General features: G+C 46.6%; 1 protein-coding gene across 2 annotated transcripts in view; it reads right to left on the reverse strand.

The window, feature by feature from the left end:
• TTC28 (tetratricopeptide repeat domain 28) overlaps positions 1-15,871 on the reverse strand; it is a 109,238-nt gene that overhangs the window by 34,498 nt on the left and 58,869 nt on the right. For both annotated transcript variants that reach the window (XM_083873981.1, XM_083873982.1), the window contains 3 exons: positions 13,298-13,445; positions 11,443-11,715; positions 10,302-10,432 (listed from right to left, as the gene is read on the reverse strand). In XM_083873981.1, coding sequence (XP_083730107.1) covers positions 10,302-10,432; positions 11,443-11,715; positions 13,298-13,445 — 552 coding nt within the window. The remainder of the gene's footprint in view (positions 1-10,301; positions 10,433-11,442; positions 11,716-13,297; positions 13,446-15,871) is intronic.

Raw genomic sequence — 15,871 nt, forward strand, 5'->3', positions numbered from 1 at the left:
AAGTGGACATCCATGCGTGCAGATTGCTGAGGAGATGAGCTCTGGCCAAGAGCCATCAGGCAGAGACTCAGATGATGTTAATGGGCTATGGCTGGGGAAAAGAGGCATAAATGGAAAGCAGCAGATCTCAGATTGTGTGAGCACAAGAAACACTTGACAGAAGCAGGGACTCCGCATCCCGCACATGGGAAGAAATCTTTAGGATGTCTCCTAGAATGCGAAGCAGATGATAGGAATTGAAATTTGTGAGGCTGGAAATGTTTATTCTTAGAGCGCCTAATCCCTTTGCCCAAGAGCATGCCCAGGCTCACATTAAAGACCTAGAATGAAGGGTACAAGCTCGGCAACCATTCTCAGAGCATGCAAAAACACTTGGCTGACATGCCTGAGTGCCCAGGGCTGGATTATCTAAACCAGGATGTGGCAGGAGGACTAGTGAAGCAGAAAAGAAAAATAAGTTGAAGGAGGCAAAAAGAGAAATAGAAAATAAAGGGTGAGGAACAGATGAGAAAAAGCACAACTTGATTAGAAAGCTGGGGCTATTTTTAGAGGCTGGGCTGTGGCTCACCCAGACAGACAAGGCAGGAAGGCCACCTCCACACTCTGATGTGTCCTTCATTCCAATGGTCATCACGTTTTATTCTGCAGCAGCTTCCTCTGTTACCTGATCTGAGAACAGCATTTCTCAGTCCTCTGGGAGTCTGCATGAGGACAGCCTGTGGCACTTCTGGCTTCCCCAGGCTGGGGCTGATTCCTGCAGCAGCAATCCTCCAACAAGATAACCATCAGTGCTCTATTTGCTCTGGGGGCAGTAAGGGGAGCTTGCCCTTATAGCAGTGTTTAGGAACAATTTGGTGATAACATCTGCTGGGTGACTCCAGTGACTCACTTCAGGGGATTAGGAAAAGGATTCCAGAAGATAAATTTGTGGCTGTGTATTTAATAAAATCCTCCACATTACGGGATCCACTGGGAACCCCAAGTGTCTCACACACTGGGCCAAGAGGGATGGGGTGTTCCCACGTCACTGGCAGAGGAGCCCTGTTGTGGCAGAGAGAGCACATGGCTGACAAATGGCAAACAGACTCCATCTCTGCTAGCACACACCTCTGCTTGGTAGCAGGGTGATGTGAGACTACAGCTCCATACCACAGGGGGTTTGCAACAGCAAACAAAGAAAATCAATGTTTTATATAATCTGACAAAGACAAATTTTACAGTGGGGGTTGCTTACACCTCCAATTAAGCAATTTATCACTTTAATAGAAAGCAGATTCTTCTGTCATTGAGCTGAGGCACAGAAGGGAGTTCTGAAAAAGATTCTTAAGTGCTCTCTTTCTCTCAGGAGCAACAGCCAGCTCAGGTTTTTCAGCTGAGTAAGGCAGAGTCTGATGTTAAGCAGATGTGCATCCCAGAATGGCACCTGACAATTTGGAGAGATGCATTCCTCAGGTATTTCACCCTTGCCAGAGAATGGTTATTTCCCAATCACGTTACATTTAAACAAGTCTTCAACTGACTGCACAGCCTGCTTAAATAAGAACACTCTATAATCATCCCAAAATGGGTGAGGTGAAAATGCTCTGCCTGGTATCTCACTGTAAGATCCCCTTAATCCCTGAACACAGACACTAATTAAGACTGATCAGAGATGGAGCATGCCCTGCTGTATGCTGCTTCTTTCAACTTCCCTTCTCCCTCTGGGCACAGAGTAATAGCAGCTTGATCCTACAGATGTAGTGGAACTGTACCCAGCAGATCACTATGCATATTCATCACAGCTGTACTGAGGGCAGGCAGCAGCACCTCTGAAAGCCAGTGAACCTCCTCATCCACACTCCTTCACCCCTCACCTGCATGCCCTTGCTCTTGAATGCAAGAAAAGGGAGTGCTCTGAGGGTACTGAGGGAAGCAGATTGTTCCAGAACAGACACACACACAGAGCTCTGAAAGCAAAGGCTGAGTGCTGTGGGTGTCACCATGCACAGTAAAACCTCGCTGTGCCCTACACTGCTGTAACTGCTGCAGGTAGGAAGGGCTCAGGTTAATTGACACTAGGGACACATCCCAGCTCTTCCTCTGCAGGAGCTGTTTGTTTAACAGGTAAGGACCAAGTAACTGCTGTGCACACAAACAGGACAGCACTGTGATGGAGGTAGTTACAGGACCTGCTAAAATAATCATTTGGTGTAAATTGTGCTTTATCTCCACTTCTATTAAGCCTCTTCATCATTTCCTCAGAATCTGCACGTATGCCTCAGCCTGGACAATGCCTGATTTATGCTCTAAGACTAGTCTCACATCCAAACAGAGCAGGTGCTCCATCAAAATTAAAACTTGTCCTTCTCTCCTCCCTTAAAGGTGAGGCTGATGTGCCAGTACCCCATCTGCCTTCTTCCTTTGTGTGCCATGCTTTTGAAAATCAGAAAGGAAGCAGCAGGCAATATCCTCCCCTCTTACACATGATCAGTATGCAGAAAGAAGGAATGGATTTGCTTTTAGGTAATTATTTCCTGGGGAAAAAAAATACACTGAAATCAATATCTCTGCCAATCAATATCTCTATTTATTTGTAGAAGGTCTCAGTCTTTTACAAAGAAGCTACCAAAGAGCAAGCCCCAAAAAAATCCAAAGCCACAGAACAGAAGCACTAGTATCTGAAAGCCTGAAAGGAGCTTTATAACTACTAATAGAAACAGAACAACCAGGAATTAATGACACAATAGAAAGACTCAAAATACACAGCATGAAGAGATGGTCCCGGCCCCCACTTGATTAATGGGTAAAATCCACAGCTCTGCAAACGTCACAGAGCTGCTGCTCACAACAGAGCCTGTCATGGACTGTGCTGACAATCTGCTCCCAGCCCTCTCTGTTCTTACTTGCTCAGGAAATTGTTCATGTTTCAGAGGACTTCTCATTCTCCCTGTTCCATGGCAAAAGTATCACACTAAATAAGCGAATCCTGGCAAACCTAAGCAGCACTGGGTGTTTGACTGCCAGACCATCCAGAGTCACTCCTCTCCAAGGGGAATGCTGACTTTCAGCTGCTCATTTGCAGATCAAAATAATGCTGCTCCATTCCAGTGGAAAAGCCACTGACTCCATCTCCTCCATTATCATTTAGGAGCAAGGTGCATAGTTCTGCCTAGAACACTTTTAAAAGTAAGCCTGAGCTACACCCTTAACAGAATAGTTTTGCAAATAGATTTAACCAAGTTGGCAGGAGTTTGCTGGAAAGCTGAAGCAACAACTATTCCACTCCATTCTTCAGGAGTAACTCTGCCTGTCACTCACTCATACTGACCAGGCTGTTCATGTTCACTGTGGGAACTGCTGCAACACCCCTCACCATGTGGTGCTGGAGACCTGGGGGAATGGGCTGCCTTTCTTGAGTGAGCTCTGCAAAGCTCCACTCATTCTGCAAAGAAATCACACAAAATACACCAGCTCAAGAACACTACGAAGGAGACCTCATCATTGAACCTACACATCACCTGGGGTTGATCTATCTTTACCCCAAGCAGCCCAAATTTGGTCACTTTTTAGACACAGTCTGAAAGGCTCCTGTGTGCAATCACTTTAGGGAGGACAGCTGACTTGACATTTTTAGTGGTGATGTAAGTATTCCTCATTTAAAACCACAAGCTTCTCCATGGTGCTGACCCTGAGGAGTGACTCATACCCTGGTGAAAGTCAGTCAGGAAGAATAAGAAGAATAAGTCAGCATAAGCCTCGGATCTAACAAGTTCAGAGCAGGCAAAGAAAACATCAACTCCTACAGCAGTGTGCTGACCTGTGCCAACCTTTGCTACTCTTGTTCCTAAGCTGGACATCCCCTCACTGCAATCTCAACACAGAGGAGAAAAGCCCTGGCTGAGGTGGGCTCCTGAAAACTCAGAGTGCTGCAGCTCTTGCATGAGTTTTCTGCTTTATTTCTTTCACTGCAGCCAGGTCCAGGCCTCAGCAGCATGGTGAGCTTTGCAGACACTGTGAAAGTAAAACCAGAAGACTGCATTTCTTTTAGCTAAAATCCATGTGCTGTGGAGGTCAAATGGGGACATTTAAAGGAGATCCTCAGGAAGTATTACATTTCCCTCTTGAGTCGCAAGTCCAAACAAAACAAAGCATATGGCCTTTTAGTGCATTCCCAAATTTCCTGCACCGGTCAGATTTCTCTTCATTCTGCTTAATCCTATCACTTTTGAACCAGACAAACCTGTATGAATCCTGTCAAGCTGACTCTAAGAAAACATGCTAAAGACAGAAAGGCAAAGAATTTATGCTCTCAGATACAAATCCAAATGCTGAAGGTCAGGCACTCAGGCTGATTCTCACATCACTGAACTCATCCTTTCAACCACATAGGTGATTCAATCCAAGCTGTAATGTAGCACTAGAGGACTTACAATTCCCAAGTAAACTCCAATGGTAAGTGTTCTCCCAGCAGCTGGCACTCAGCCTTCCTCCAGGGCACAAGGCAGTCTGCCCTGGATCCCTAATAAAGCAAGACTGCTGTCTGCACTGAGAGGCTGGAATCATTTCCTCATCACAGCCTGTCTCTGACATCCTGGGCTATGTTTCCAGGCATGACAAACTGCTTTAGCCTGAAGACTCTTTCCAGTTCTCATTTGTGAGGTATTTATATCCTGTCCTCATTTTCCAGATTGCTCGCAAACAAAACAACCGTGGTCGTAAGATTTTCAGATTTCTCCTGTCTGAAAAATGTGGCAGCCCCAGGGCCAGACCACCTCTTCATATGGCTGAGTGCCACACACACCCCACAGGCAGGGACACTGCCATGGGCTCCCTCGTGCTGCAGCTCATCAATGGATGGGATTCTCCACACTCCATCCAAGACTGCTGATAAGGAGCACATCCTCTAGGAGATCTAACTCAGAAGAACAGAAAGAAACCTCATTCTGCTACCCCAAACCAGAATTCATACAAGATCAGGGAAAAGGCTGAATCCATACAGCCCTGCTATTGACTGAAGATGTGGCTTTACAGACAAAGCAAGGCTGGAGGGACACCTGGAAAGCATTTCCCCTTCCCCTCAGGAAAGGGCAGAAAACCCTGGCTTTACAGAATTTACAGATTTCATTAGAAAGGAATGATCTATCTTTCCTTCTACATCTCCTCCTGGAAGCAAGAAGGTGAAATGTGATCTTTGATTTGCACAGCCTGACAGTGAGGAGCTGCAGTTTACCAAATGTGGGAGTTTTATACTGAGTTCCATTGCTTTGAAGGGGACTGGGAAAAACTACCAAAACTGCAAACCTAAATAATTACCAGTGGCTGAGCTGCTCACAAAGTGTGTTCAGACAGTTGCAGAATCTTCAAATTCCCAACAGAATCCAGTCAAGGATTATGTCTGTCCCAGTAATCATGCTCCCTAATACTCCTCCTCCTGCAGGGATGTACAGGGGTTGATGACCCCTCCCAGCTCCATGGCAATGTCCTCTGCAGCAAAAAGCAGAGCACCCAGCTGGATTCTGGAGTCTCTTGGGCTGCAAGCCCATGGTTTCTCTTTCCACTGGGAATTTCTGCATTCTGGTATTTATAAGAACCCTTAGAGATATGCCAGAGCAAGGTGACACAGAAAACCCACCAAAGCCTGCTTAATAAACATCTTTCTTCTGTGCTATTTAACTACTCAGTTCTAATTATCATCTTCATCATCCCCATTTCCTGCAAATAGTCAGCCTTTCTGCACAAAATCTGCTGAAGCTGCAAACATGAACTCTGCCTTACATTTGCAATCGTTTTAAAAAGCATCTTGAGACAGCAAAACCTGGCTCATCAGTTACTGAGCACACCCACCTGCTGTAGAGAATTCCCAGAGCCACAGATGCTCATGGAGATGTCCAGGGCAGCAGCCAGAGGCTCATACAAAGGGTCAGTAACAAGAGGGCAGTTCTGCACTTTTTCCTTCCACAAATAGCTTCTTCTAAAGGGAGATAGGGGAAATCCCTTCAAAACTAGGCCAGGAATGATTGCTGCAAGCTGTTGGTCATCACGAGTCAACCCAGGGCCAAGACAGTACTGACACAGTCCATCAGTCTGTCCTCAGTTCTTTGCCCTTCCCTCAGCCACACTCCTGAGAAAAGGGGCATCAGAAAGTGCTTGGCTGCACCTTCATCCCAGCCCTGGGGAGAATTCAGGGGTGCAGACAATCCTCCTTCTCACCCAACACCTTCTGCTCAGTCCTGCATGGTGAAGAGGGATGCTGCATCCCAGGAAAAGGCACAGTTCAGCTCAGAGCGTGCCTGCCAGGCAGCAGAGAGGGTCTGCCAGCACCCAGTGGCTTTCTGGCAGCAGCACTGCTTCCCAAGGGCTCCGTGCTGGCAGCACAAGCATTCATTTCATGATGGTTGGTTTATGATCTTGCCATAGTGCCCTGCTATTTCTGAACAGCGGGGCTGTAATTGAAGGCGTCTGAGGGCCCAGGAGAGAACAGAGTGATTACACTCCAGAGTTCCTGTGGTGTCCATGGTCTCTGCATGGCAGGACTCAAGCACAGCCTTTGTGAGGGTTTGGACACTGGACCCAAGAAGGGGCTCCACAGATTTTCCTTTCCTGCCCATTTCTGCTTGTCAGCCACTCACAGCTCCAAAACTCAAGTATTACTTCTCTAAATTAAATGCTCTGGAAGGAACACAGGGCCTTCAAAATGGTCATCAAAAAGGGCCACCCCAACCCATCCCAAGAAATCACACATCACTGGCTCTACACTGGCACTCAGGTCTTACAGAATTCCTAATACAAGACAGTTCTGGACACCTGAGGAGCAGCTAGTGATGAAAAAGGATACAGGGGACTAGTGTTACAGGCATAAAAAGCTTTCACATTTACATTTTGATTCCATTCTTTCCTCTGATCCTGGCATAGCTTGTCAGCTGCATAATCTTTGTCTAAATCACAGCCTGTGATGTGGCATCAACACACCCTACCTACGTGAGTTACCTGATGGTTTCCAGATTAGGTTACCTGGCGTTAAAACCAAAGCAATTAATTCAGAAATAGAGTACAGATACAGCATTCAGCACCTCCTTTATGGGCTGGCGTAACTGCAGGCCACTCTAAGAAGAAACAGGCTGCAAGCTTCTGCTGCTCATCAGAGCCAGCTTTTGTGACAAGAAAAAGACAACAAGTTAAAATAATGTGATGCAGTCTTCCCTGCTAACATCATCTGCCACTCCTCCTCTGGCACATCCCAGTACCTTGGCTGCTGCTTTAGGGAACCTCTTCTTGTACAACTCCCAATGTTTTCATGAGCACTAAGCAGAGAGTGGAAAAAAGAGCAGTAGCCCAAGCTACCAGAAAGGGATTTCCTCAGCACATGAACTCCTGGACAGTATATGCTGACATTTCAGTCCCAGAGAGCACAGAACACGTCACAAGAACATGAGGTTGCTGCTACCCTAGGACAGGACTGAGACTCATTATCCATCTTTATCAATCAGGAGGGAAGTAAAGACTACATTTCACTCCACTGCAGCCAGATCTGCTCCAAGTGGACCCTCTCATTCCAGTTCAGTGGGACCTAACCCTGCACAGGCAGCATTCCTGGCTGCAGGACAGGAGTGGGTGAACTCCAACAGCCTGCAGCCAGCTCTGCAAGGAGCAGCAATGAGCAAGGAAAAGACAAGCCTCTGCCTAGGGGCCCCACCAGCCCAGGAAAGTTTTACTTTCACCTCTGCAGGAATTGTGTGGGCCTTAGTCAGAGCCAGTGCCAAGAGAGATGCCCAAAGTTCAGCTCCTGAGGTGCACACATGTGCTGAACCAGGGTCCTGCAGCCTCCTGCCATGTGTTCCCTCTGGGCTGTGCAGCACCCTCCTCACTTGGGATGGGATGGTTATACTTTGTACTGCTGCCATGGGGCTACACCACAAGTGACACCCACCCTGCCACCAGTGCCATGGCTGAAGCAGAGACAGGTATACCCACAGAACTAGCTAATTTGAATTTCTTAACCAGCCACTGAATCTGGTCAAAAAATCCAACCCATTCCTTACCTGAGACAGCTGTTTCATGGTGCCCTTCACAGCGTCTCACTAAGAACCTCATTAAGTCCTCTCCATCACCTGCACAGACCAAACCCACATGTGTTCAACTCCCCAAATTTCCTTTTAGAGATACTATAGGTATGCCAAATCCCAGTAACACCTGCCCCATGCTCTCTCTGGACACAAGAACAACAAAACAGCTCAAACTTCTCCCCACGCTGACTGAAACAGCAAATGGCCTGCCTGGACACATAGCCTGTGTTTGTAACAGGAGCTGCACAGACTCTCTGTGCCAAGGAAGAAAAACATGCAAAATCTTGAGTCCTTGTGAGCAGCTGAGATGTTTCCCTCCTCAGCTGACAGCTCCACTTCTCCAGGCCTGCATGGGGGAGGACAGACCTGAATGCTCCAGACAGACCCTCTGCTACCTCCTCCTGCATTTATGGGCAGCACTACCCAGCAAACATTTGCTCCAGCAGCCTCAGAACCTGACAGGCCCTCCAAAGACAGCAGTATCCCATACAAAGGAGCACTTTTTACCTTTTCTGCCAATTCTCTGTACAGTCGGGGTAAAACAATTACCTCATTACAGTCGCACACCAAATTCCCTTCTGCTGGAATTCACATCAGCCCTACTGCAACTTTATAACATTTGCATTATAAAAATGTCTGCAAAGGGGGCCAAGAAAAACAGCTTTTTGTTCAGAGGAAGCTCTGTGGTCAAGATGATGTCATCAGAAAGCGCCAAATTAATTTCCTGTGGTTACATCCTACAGGAAATCCAAGAAGCTCAGCTTTCTTGCTAAACCAAGTAGTCATTTGTTGTCAATAACTGTTAATTATGTGCCCAGATGTGTCATGAACTAAGGACTATTACGATTAGCCCTCACTCCCTGGACTCCCCCCTGTGAGATCTGTTTAAATCAGTGGGCTGAAGACCAGGCAAAATGCTCAAAATGCTCCAGAGCCCCACTTTCCATGCCAGCCTGGGGTTCTGGGGCTGCTGTGCTCATTCATGCCAGCACATCAACTCCCCTGCTGCTGCCTCCAGGCCCCACAATAGGGGATGTGCTGGGCAAGAAACCCCATGGTAGAGCAGCAGCCACACAGGTTACCCTGTTAGCAGCAACAGGGACCCTGATCAAGAAAACTGTACAAACTGTGACAAGTAACAGCTTTTCTGCTCTTCATGAACAGAAACAAGGAAATCGGGAGTGATCCAGGAGGTTTTTCAGCTGGTAAAATAATCAAGGAAATGTCTAGGAAGTCCCTCCCCCAGCCACAGTCCTTCCACAACCTACTGAGAGATGCATTTTTCCAAGACTTACTTGGTATTTAACTTAACAAGTAAGTTAGTAAAGCAGTAAAACATTCAGCAAATTTTAGCAGATCTTTTCCACAACTTACCAGTGGGAAACTGATCTCTCCCAGTTTTTAACTCTCCCCCAAAACTACTTGTGCTTACATGAATTCTCACCTGCCCTGCTGCCTCTAGCCCTGTGCCTGCCATACAACCAGGAATCTCCATTTTTCCACTCACTTTAGAGGGAAATCCCCGGAGCAAGGGATAGGTTTTATATCTGTGCACTAAAATATGATTCTGTCCTTACAGTGAACTTTCAGCAGAAATCCCTAAGGACAGCCTCCTCAGTCCATGCAACCCACTTCCCTGCACTGGCAGGGAGCCCAGCATAACTGAATGGTCAAGGCAAAGCAGATCCTGCACAATTTTATTTTCAGGTTTGCGTGGGTTCTTTTTGTTTTCACTGGTGTTTAGACTGAGTGTCTTTTATGCAAACACTGGGCACAGTGATCTTGCCCATTTCTGGTCTGGAAAAGGCACAACTTAGGATGCAGTTTAGCAGAGCCCAGGTCAGCAGCACCTATAACACTGGGAAATGTGCTGAGGACAACAAGGGCTCAGCTGCAGCAATGTGGTACTGAAACTGACCCAGCAGCAGCTCCCACCCCTGGAGCCCAGAGCCTCTGTGCTGCAGGAACACGGATGGTAAGGGAGAGGAAGGCAAAAGGACCTGCCCAGAGCCCAGAGACTAGAGATGGAGGAGGCAAATGGACAACTCAAGCATCCTGCCTCTTGCACTCACATATTGTATCTACTGGTATAAAGACTTTCCTTAACAAAAGGTAAGTGCACACCCAGAAAAAGAAGTCACAGCTTCCAAATTCTTGGGGTAAAACAGGGAGACAGCCAAGGCTTTTTGATATGTTCAGATCTGTCTGAAAACCACACAGTGCAGACTACCAGTTTTGACTGATTAATAAGCTTCCTACCTCTCTGTCCTTGAGCTTCATGGCAAGCACCAGCTGATGTCTGTGGTTAGTAAGGGCTTCCCGGTAATTTCCTTTGGAGAAGAATGCAGAGCCCAGATTTCCATGAGCTCGGCATTCTCCTGTCTGGTCACCTGTGTCACATGCAAACAAAACAAAGATTAGCTAATACAGGCACTGCTGGAAGCATCCAGTGAAGACTGAAACATGGGGCACAAGGGATGCTCTGGTGTGTGAACCAGGATTAGAACAAACTCATCTTTATGTTTAATACACAGCCAAACTTCCCTCTTTGCTGGCCTTCAGAAACTTCTACAATAGCCACCAATCTTATTTTTAGATTTGTTTTACTTTCTTCTGTGGCCTAACACTTGGCAATTTTCCATTCCTCCTTGTTTATTCCTTGCTTGACATTGTGAAGGTCAGTCAATGGCCAGGGCCTAGAACAAGCACAAAGCATGCCAGCTTTCTCCAGAAAGCAATTCTGCAGCACAGTTCAGCTCAGATGTACAAAGAACACCTACAACCATCCTCAAGAGACCAGTCCCTATGCTCTCAGTGAACAGTCCTGGCTCAAGCCTTTGGGCATTGTCTCTCCAGCTCTGCCCAGTCAGGGCTTTGTCTCACACCTGCTGCTCTCCTACAAGACTCTATGAAGCTAAATGATCTCTCACTGTTGTGCAGAATATTCTGAGGGATTTTTTGAATTAGTTTCTTTTTAAACACTCTTTGTTCATCATTGTGTCACTACCGATTTGTTCCTTCCCTGGCTACTGCCTCAGAATCTCAGAGTACTTTTGTCCATCAAATACTTGGAAAAGCAGATGGCTTCATTTAAGACTCATGTAAGGTTTTGAGCCTGAGTCTACACAGGGAATGTGAGCAGTTCTCACATACATGACATCAGGTAATTGGAAGACCCTGTAAAACATTAGCACATCCATTGATCACCTGCCCCTTCACACAGGCAGGCAAACAGGGATGCACAAACCTGCAGTCTGCACATTTCAGAAGCCTCAGATTGGATTTAGCAGCTTGTGAAAACCCACAGAAACACGAGCATTCAAGAGAGATGCTGTTCATTAACCTAGTTCTTGTTTCACCAGTCCCACCAGCACTCCAGGAGTGAAAGGAGGATTCTTACCTAAACTCTTGGCTACGTCCAAGTCCTGCTGCATGTATCCAGTGCTTTTCTCCGTGTTCCCGAGCGACCAGTACGCGCTGCTCAGTGCAGAGAACACCGATCCCCGCAGCTTCAGGCTGCACGTGCCAATCTTCAGGGCAGCCTCCAGCACCACCACAGAGGCCCCGTGGTGCCCTGCAGTCAGCAGCTCCTGGCCAATCACAGACACCACCACAAAGGGGCTCTTGTCCAGCTTCATCTTCTGCAGTTGTTGGTAGGTGGGCTCCAGGGACTCTGAAGCGCAGAGATGAAGACAGAGGTACTCAGCAAACCAAGTTATTTGCACCAGGAATCACCCTCACAACTCATCTTGATTTTTTTGTAAACAGATGACATATGACTTAAGGGTCAGAAAGACCAAATCCAATGAAGATTTATTAAGGGAGCTTGGGGCTCAAAGGTACCATCTAAGATCTGGCATATCAAGACAGATCACTTGGCAAGCTGCTGTTTGCCTTGCAGAAAGCACTTCAGGAAGGCAGCATAAGAACAGAGCTTAGAGAAGTCTCAGCACAGAGCAGTCTCATACTCAGCTCTGAAGTCTGGCCTAATGGCAGAAGGAATACAGAAGATATCTGTGGAATTTTGCAGGAAACTGGAAATGGGCCATCTGCAGTGTCTGAGAGTACTGCAGTTTTTGCTCTTTCAGCACAAACCTTCAGATGAACGTCTGCAAAGTCTGTGACTGTCCAGATACCCAAGCGCATGATGTGTGCTAAGAGAGGTGACCAAAACTGCAGAAAAAAGCCGCTCCTTCTGTAGGAGACAGTGATCCTGTGGCATGATAGCACTGGACCTGCCCAGCTGCTTCAATTTGTCTAACTGCAGCAGGGAGCACAGTTGATACACAGCTGCAGGGCAGGCAGCCAGAGATCATCCTGCCAAATTTGGGGATGCTCCCACAGAATACCATATAACCTGCATTGTAAGCAGCAGCCTTAGTACCTTTGGGTAGCAAATCAAATTGCATTCACCAGGTAACTGCTGTATAGGACAGAAACTTCCAGATGAATTTGTTTTGGAGGATGGAGAAAAACACTGTAAAAAAGGAAACACCAACAAGGACATTTTTTCATTTCAGTGCTCCTTGGCTCCTAAGCCCTGTGGCCCCCAGCACCATCTGCTGATGATGACAATTGCCATGTTCCCTCCTGACTAACAGCATTAGGGCATTGCAGCAAAAAGCCTGCAAGAGAAACAGAGCTAGGAGGAGACAACCCCCTTCCTCTAGAGAAAAAAATCTTGGAAACGGGGACATGATGAAAGAGAGGGAAAACACTGCATAGCTCATATGGCTTCAAGGTCTCTGTGATTTCAAATACTGCTTGAACAGAAGTGAATTAGCAGAGCAGCCTTTTTGCCTTCTGGAATGCTGTGTTTTGAGAAACAGTAGTACCACAGAAAAGCTGATGATGTGCTCTTCTGGGCAAATACTGGCCTGGGGCATTTCAGATGTGCTGCTCCCAACCAAAACACTGTGGGAAATTATTCCAGTAAGAACACAGCCAGGGCCACAGCAGCACACACCTCTGCCTGCACTGATACTGCAGAGAGGAAAAATGAACAAGGACTCCATGGGAAGTGCTGTACAAACCCAGTCAGATGCCTCTCAAGCTGGCTATCACCATCTTACTGTCCCACTCAACCAGAAGGATAGTTTTTGTTCCTCCTGTAACTTCAGTCTCCATCCCTGGCATCCTCCTGACTCAGCAAAGAAGCCAAATGTTGAAATCTTTACCTCCAGGTTCTCCTGGAGCTCCCACCTCTGGCGACCTCAGCAGCAGGTCAGAGCCCTGAGAACCCCCCGTGTGCTTACCTCGCATGGGAGACTTCATGGCAGCCTCCACCATGCCGACCAGGAGCTGCAGGCTCTTGGGATCCTGCGCCAGCCCCGAGGCAAAGGCGGCCAGAGCATCCGCGTGGCGTCCCAGGTACTGCAGGGCCACGCCCTGACGGAAGTATGCCTGCAGGGACAGAGGAGACAGCAGTGCCCATCACTGAGCCACCACACACAGGCACAAATAATAACAATAAACACAGCTGCTCTGAGCAATAATACAGCTGCCCTCAGCTCCTGCTGGTGGGCAACAGGTCACACCACTGCATTTTGGATTCTCTGGTCATGCTGGTTACAGTCAATGCCACCCAATGCTGCAGTCTGGTCTGTGAATCCCACCAGCGTGTACCCCCTCACTGTCATCACCTTTTAAGCTTTAGTAAGGCCTCTGAAGCGCTTTGGAGACCAGGGTTGGTCACTACTAGTAAGGAAAAGCTTACCCCTTGGACTTGGCCAAATACTACTTCTTAATTACTTATAACCAGATGCTTTTTCTCAAGACCCTCTTTTCCAGTCCTGGCTCATATAGCACAGAAGCAACCAATTTCCTCTCTCATCAGCTCTTGTCAATGAGTCCAATATCAACATCCTGCACTAGCAGGGCCCAAAACGTACTGAAAGCTCAAGATGCAATGAAACACAACACAAAGATGCAGCCAGGAGCTGAGCCTTCTTTCTCCACTCACACCCACTGAGGCAGACACTGTCCAGCACTGCCCCACTTGCTAAGTGCACTACATATACAACACACACAAATACATTGATCTATACAAGCTTCTTCAACTAAAGCAAGACACTCATAATTCTGAAACTGTTTACAAGATCCTTTTTCTTCATTTCTTTATTTTCCAGAAAACCATTTATGGGAACCTGAAATACCTTCAAAGAAACTTGTATCTCCCATCACCATGTATCTCCATTTCTACATCAGTAACATCAATATGCAGCTGCAAAGCATTCCCAAACAGAGCTCCCACATCTCCACACACTGGCATACTAGGAACCTACACACAAAGCAGGACCTTCAGACAAGCTCTGCTCACACAATGAGCACAGGCAAAGCCCTGGCCCAAAGGGTATCCAGAGCTGCCTGGGAGATACTGGGGAAAAACACCAGAGAAAACCCAATCCAGTATTTAAAAAGTACTCAGGTATTTGTAGCACACACAAATGTGTAGGACACTGTGTTATAAAAAGGTCTTGAATCTTTAAGCACCTTTGATGCCTGTTACTCAGGTTTTACGTTCATGCCCAGCTAATACCTTTCGAATGCAAATTTTGCTGCACTTCGAGTTCATTCAAACCTATTTCAACACCACAAATAAAGAGGATAAAGCATTATTTGTACTCTTTAAAAGTGTTTTAAGAACCAATACTGCTCCTTGAGATTGGCTCTCTTGGCTAGGACCTCATCACTCTCTCTTCATCCATAATAGCACAGAAACCTGCACTCAAGATACGTTAGGTATATATCTGGCAAGTCTTTTTACTTAAATAGGAGAAATCTTTAATTAATTTTTGAACTCATTAGAGCATTCAGGCACTTTTGGACTCTAATCCAGGAAGGCAGAGATTAAGGAAAATCAGAAATGATGTGAGAAATTAAGAGACATGAATATTTAATCTCTTTTCCATTAGTAAGTCTTGATTGTAAACCCCTTTTAATGAATTCAATGAAAGCAAAATGCTTTTCATTAACCTTTAGTATAAATGTGTTCTTATTGAACCAAACAAGCCACTGTACTGGAAACCCAACTCAGTGTTAACTAGATTACAAGCATGAAGCTTTAAATCAAAGAAAATACAAAGAACTAACAAGATGCAGCAGCCACCAAGCACAAGTCCTCCCAGCAGAGTGTGAAGTGTCACCTAAATCATGCTGTACACTATTAAGTCTTGTTTTTGCAGAATTACCATCTAATTACTCTCTTTACTGCCTGATGACAGAGGGAGTTGGACACAGCACGACTCTGACTGGGACCTTTCCAGCCCACAAGGCTGCTGGGTCCAGGACTTGGTGCCTGCCTCATTCAGCTCTCCAGAAGGTGGGCACAGACACCCAGCACCGAGCTCCCTGTGGTGTGTGGGCACCCTCAGCACCCTGTGCTTCTTCACTGGCACATCCTGAATGCTGGGAAATGAAAATCCCCATCCTCTGAAGCCTGCACATGGAGGAGACACACAGGCTCCAGGTGACAGGAGGAGACAAGATGGAGCAAGACCCATGAACACACAGTTCAGTTCCGCACATTCTGAACATCCTTTATGGAGGGGGCTTTTATCCGCTCCCCACATCTATTCCTGGAAGTGCCCCTGGAAACCACTTAATTTGAATACAAACACAACATTCAAAGCCCAAAAGAGAAACCCATTAATCATAACAGAAAGTATGATTTTGGCCTATTTTTCTCCTGCAAAAAACCCTTCCTTCCTTCCTCTTCCAGTTTCCAGCATACACAAGAATGCTTTCTGCACATTGTGCTCCCCACGGACCTTTAACTAAACAAATAAAAAGCATTCACATCACCTATTTCCTCCCCAAAAGGGACTCAC

This window comes from Zosterops lateralis, assembly GCF_965231275.1.
Source record: "Zosterops lateralis genome assembly, chromosome: 17".
Lineage (NCBI taxonomy): Eukaryota > Metazoa > Chordata > Aves > Passeriformes > Zosteropidae > Zosterops > Zosterops lateralis.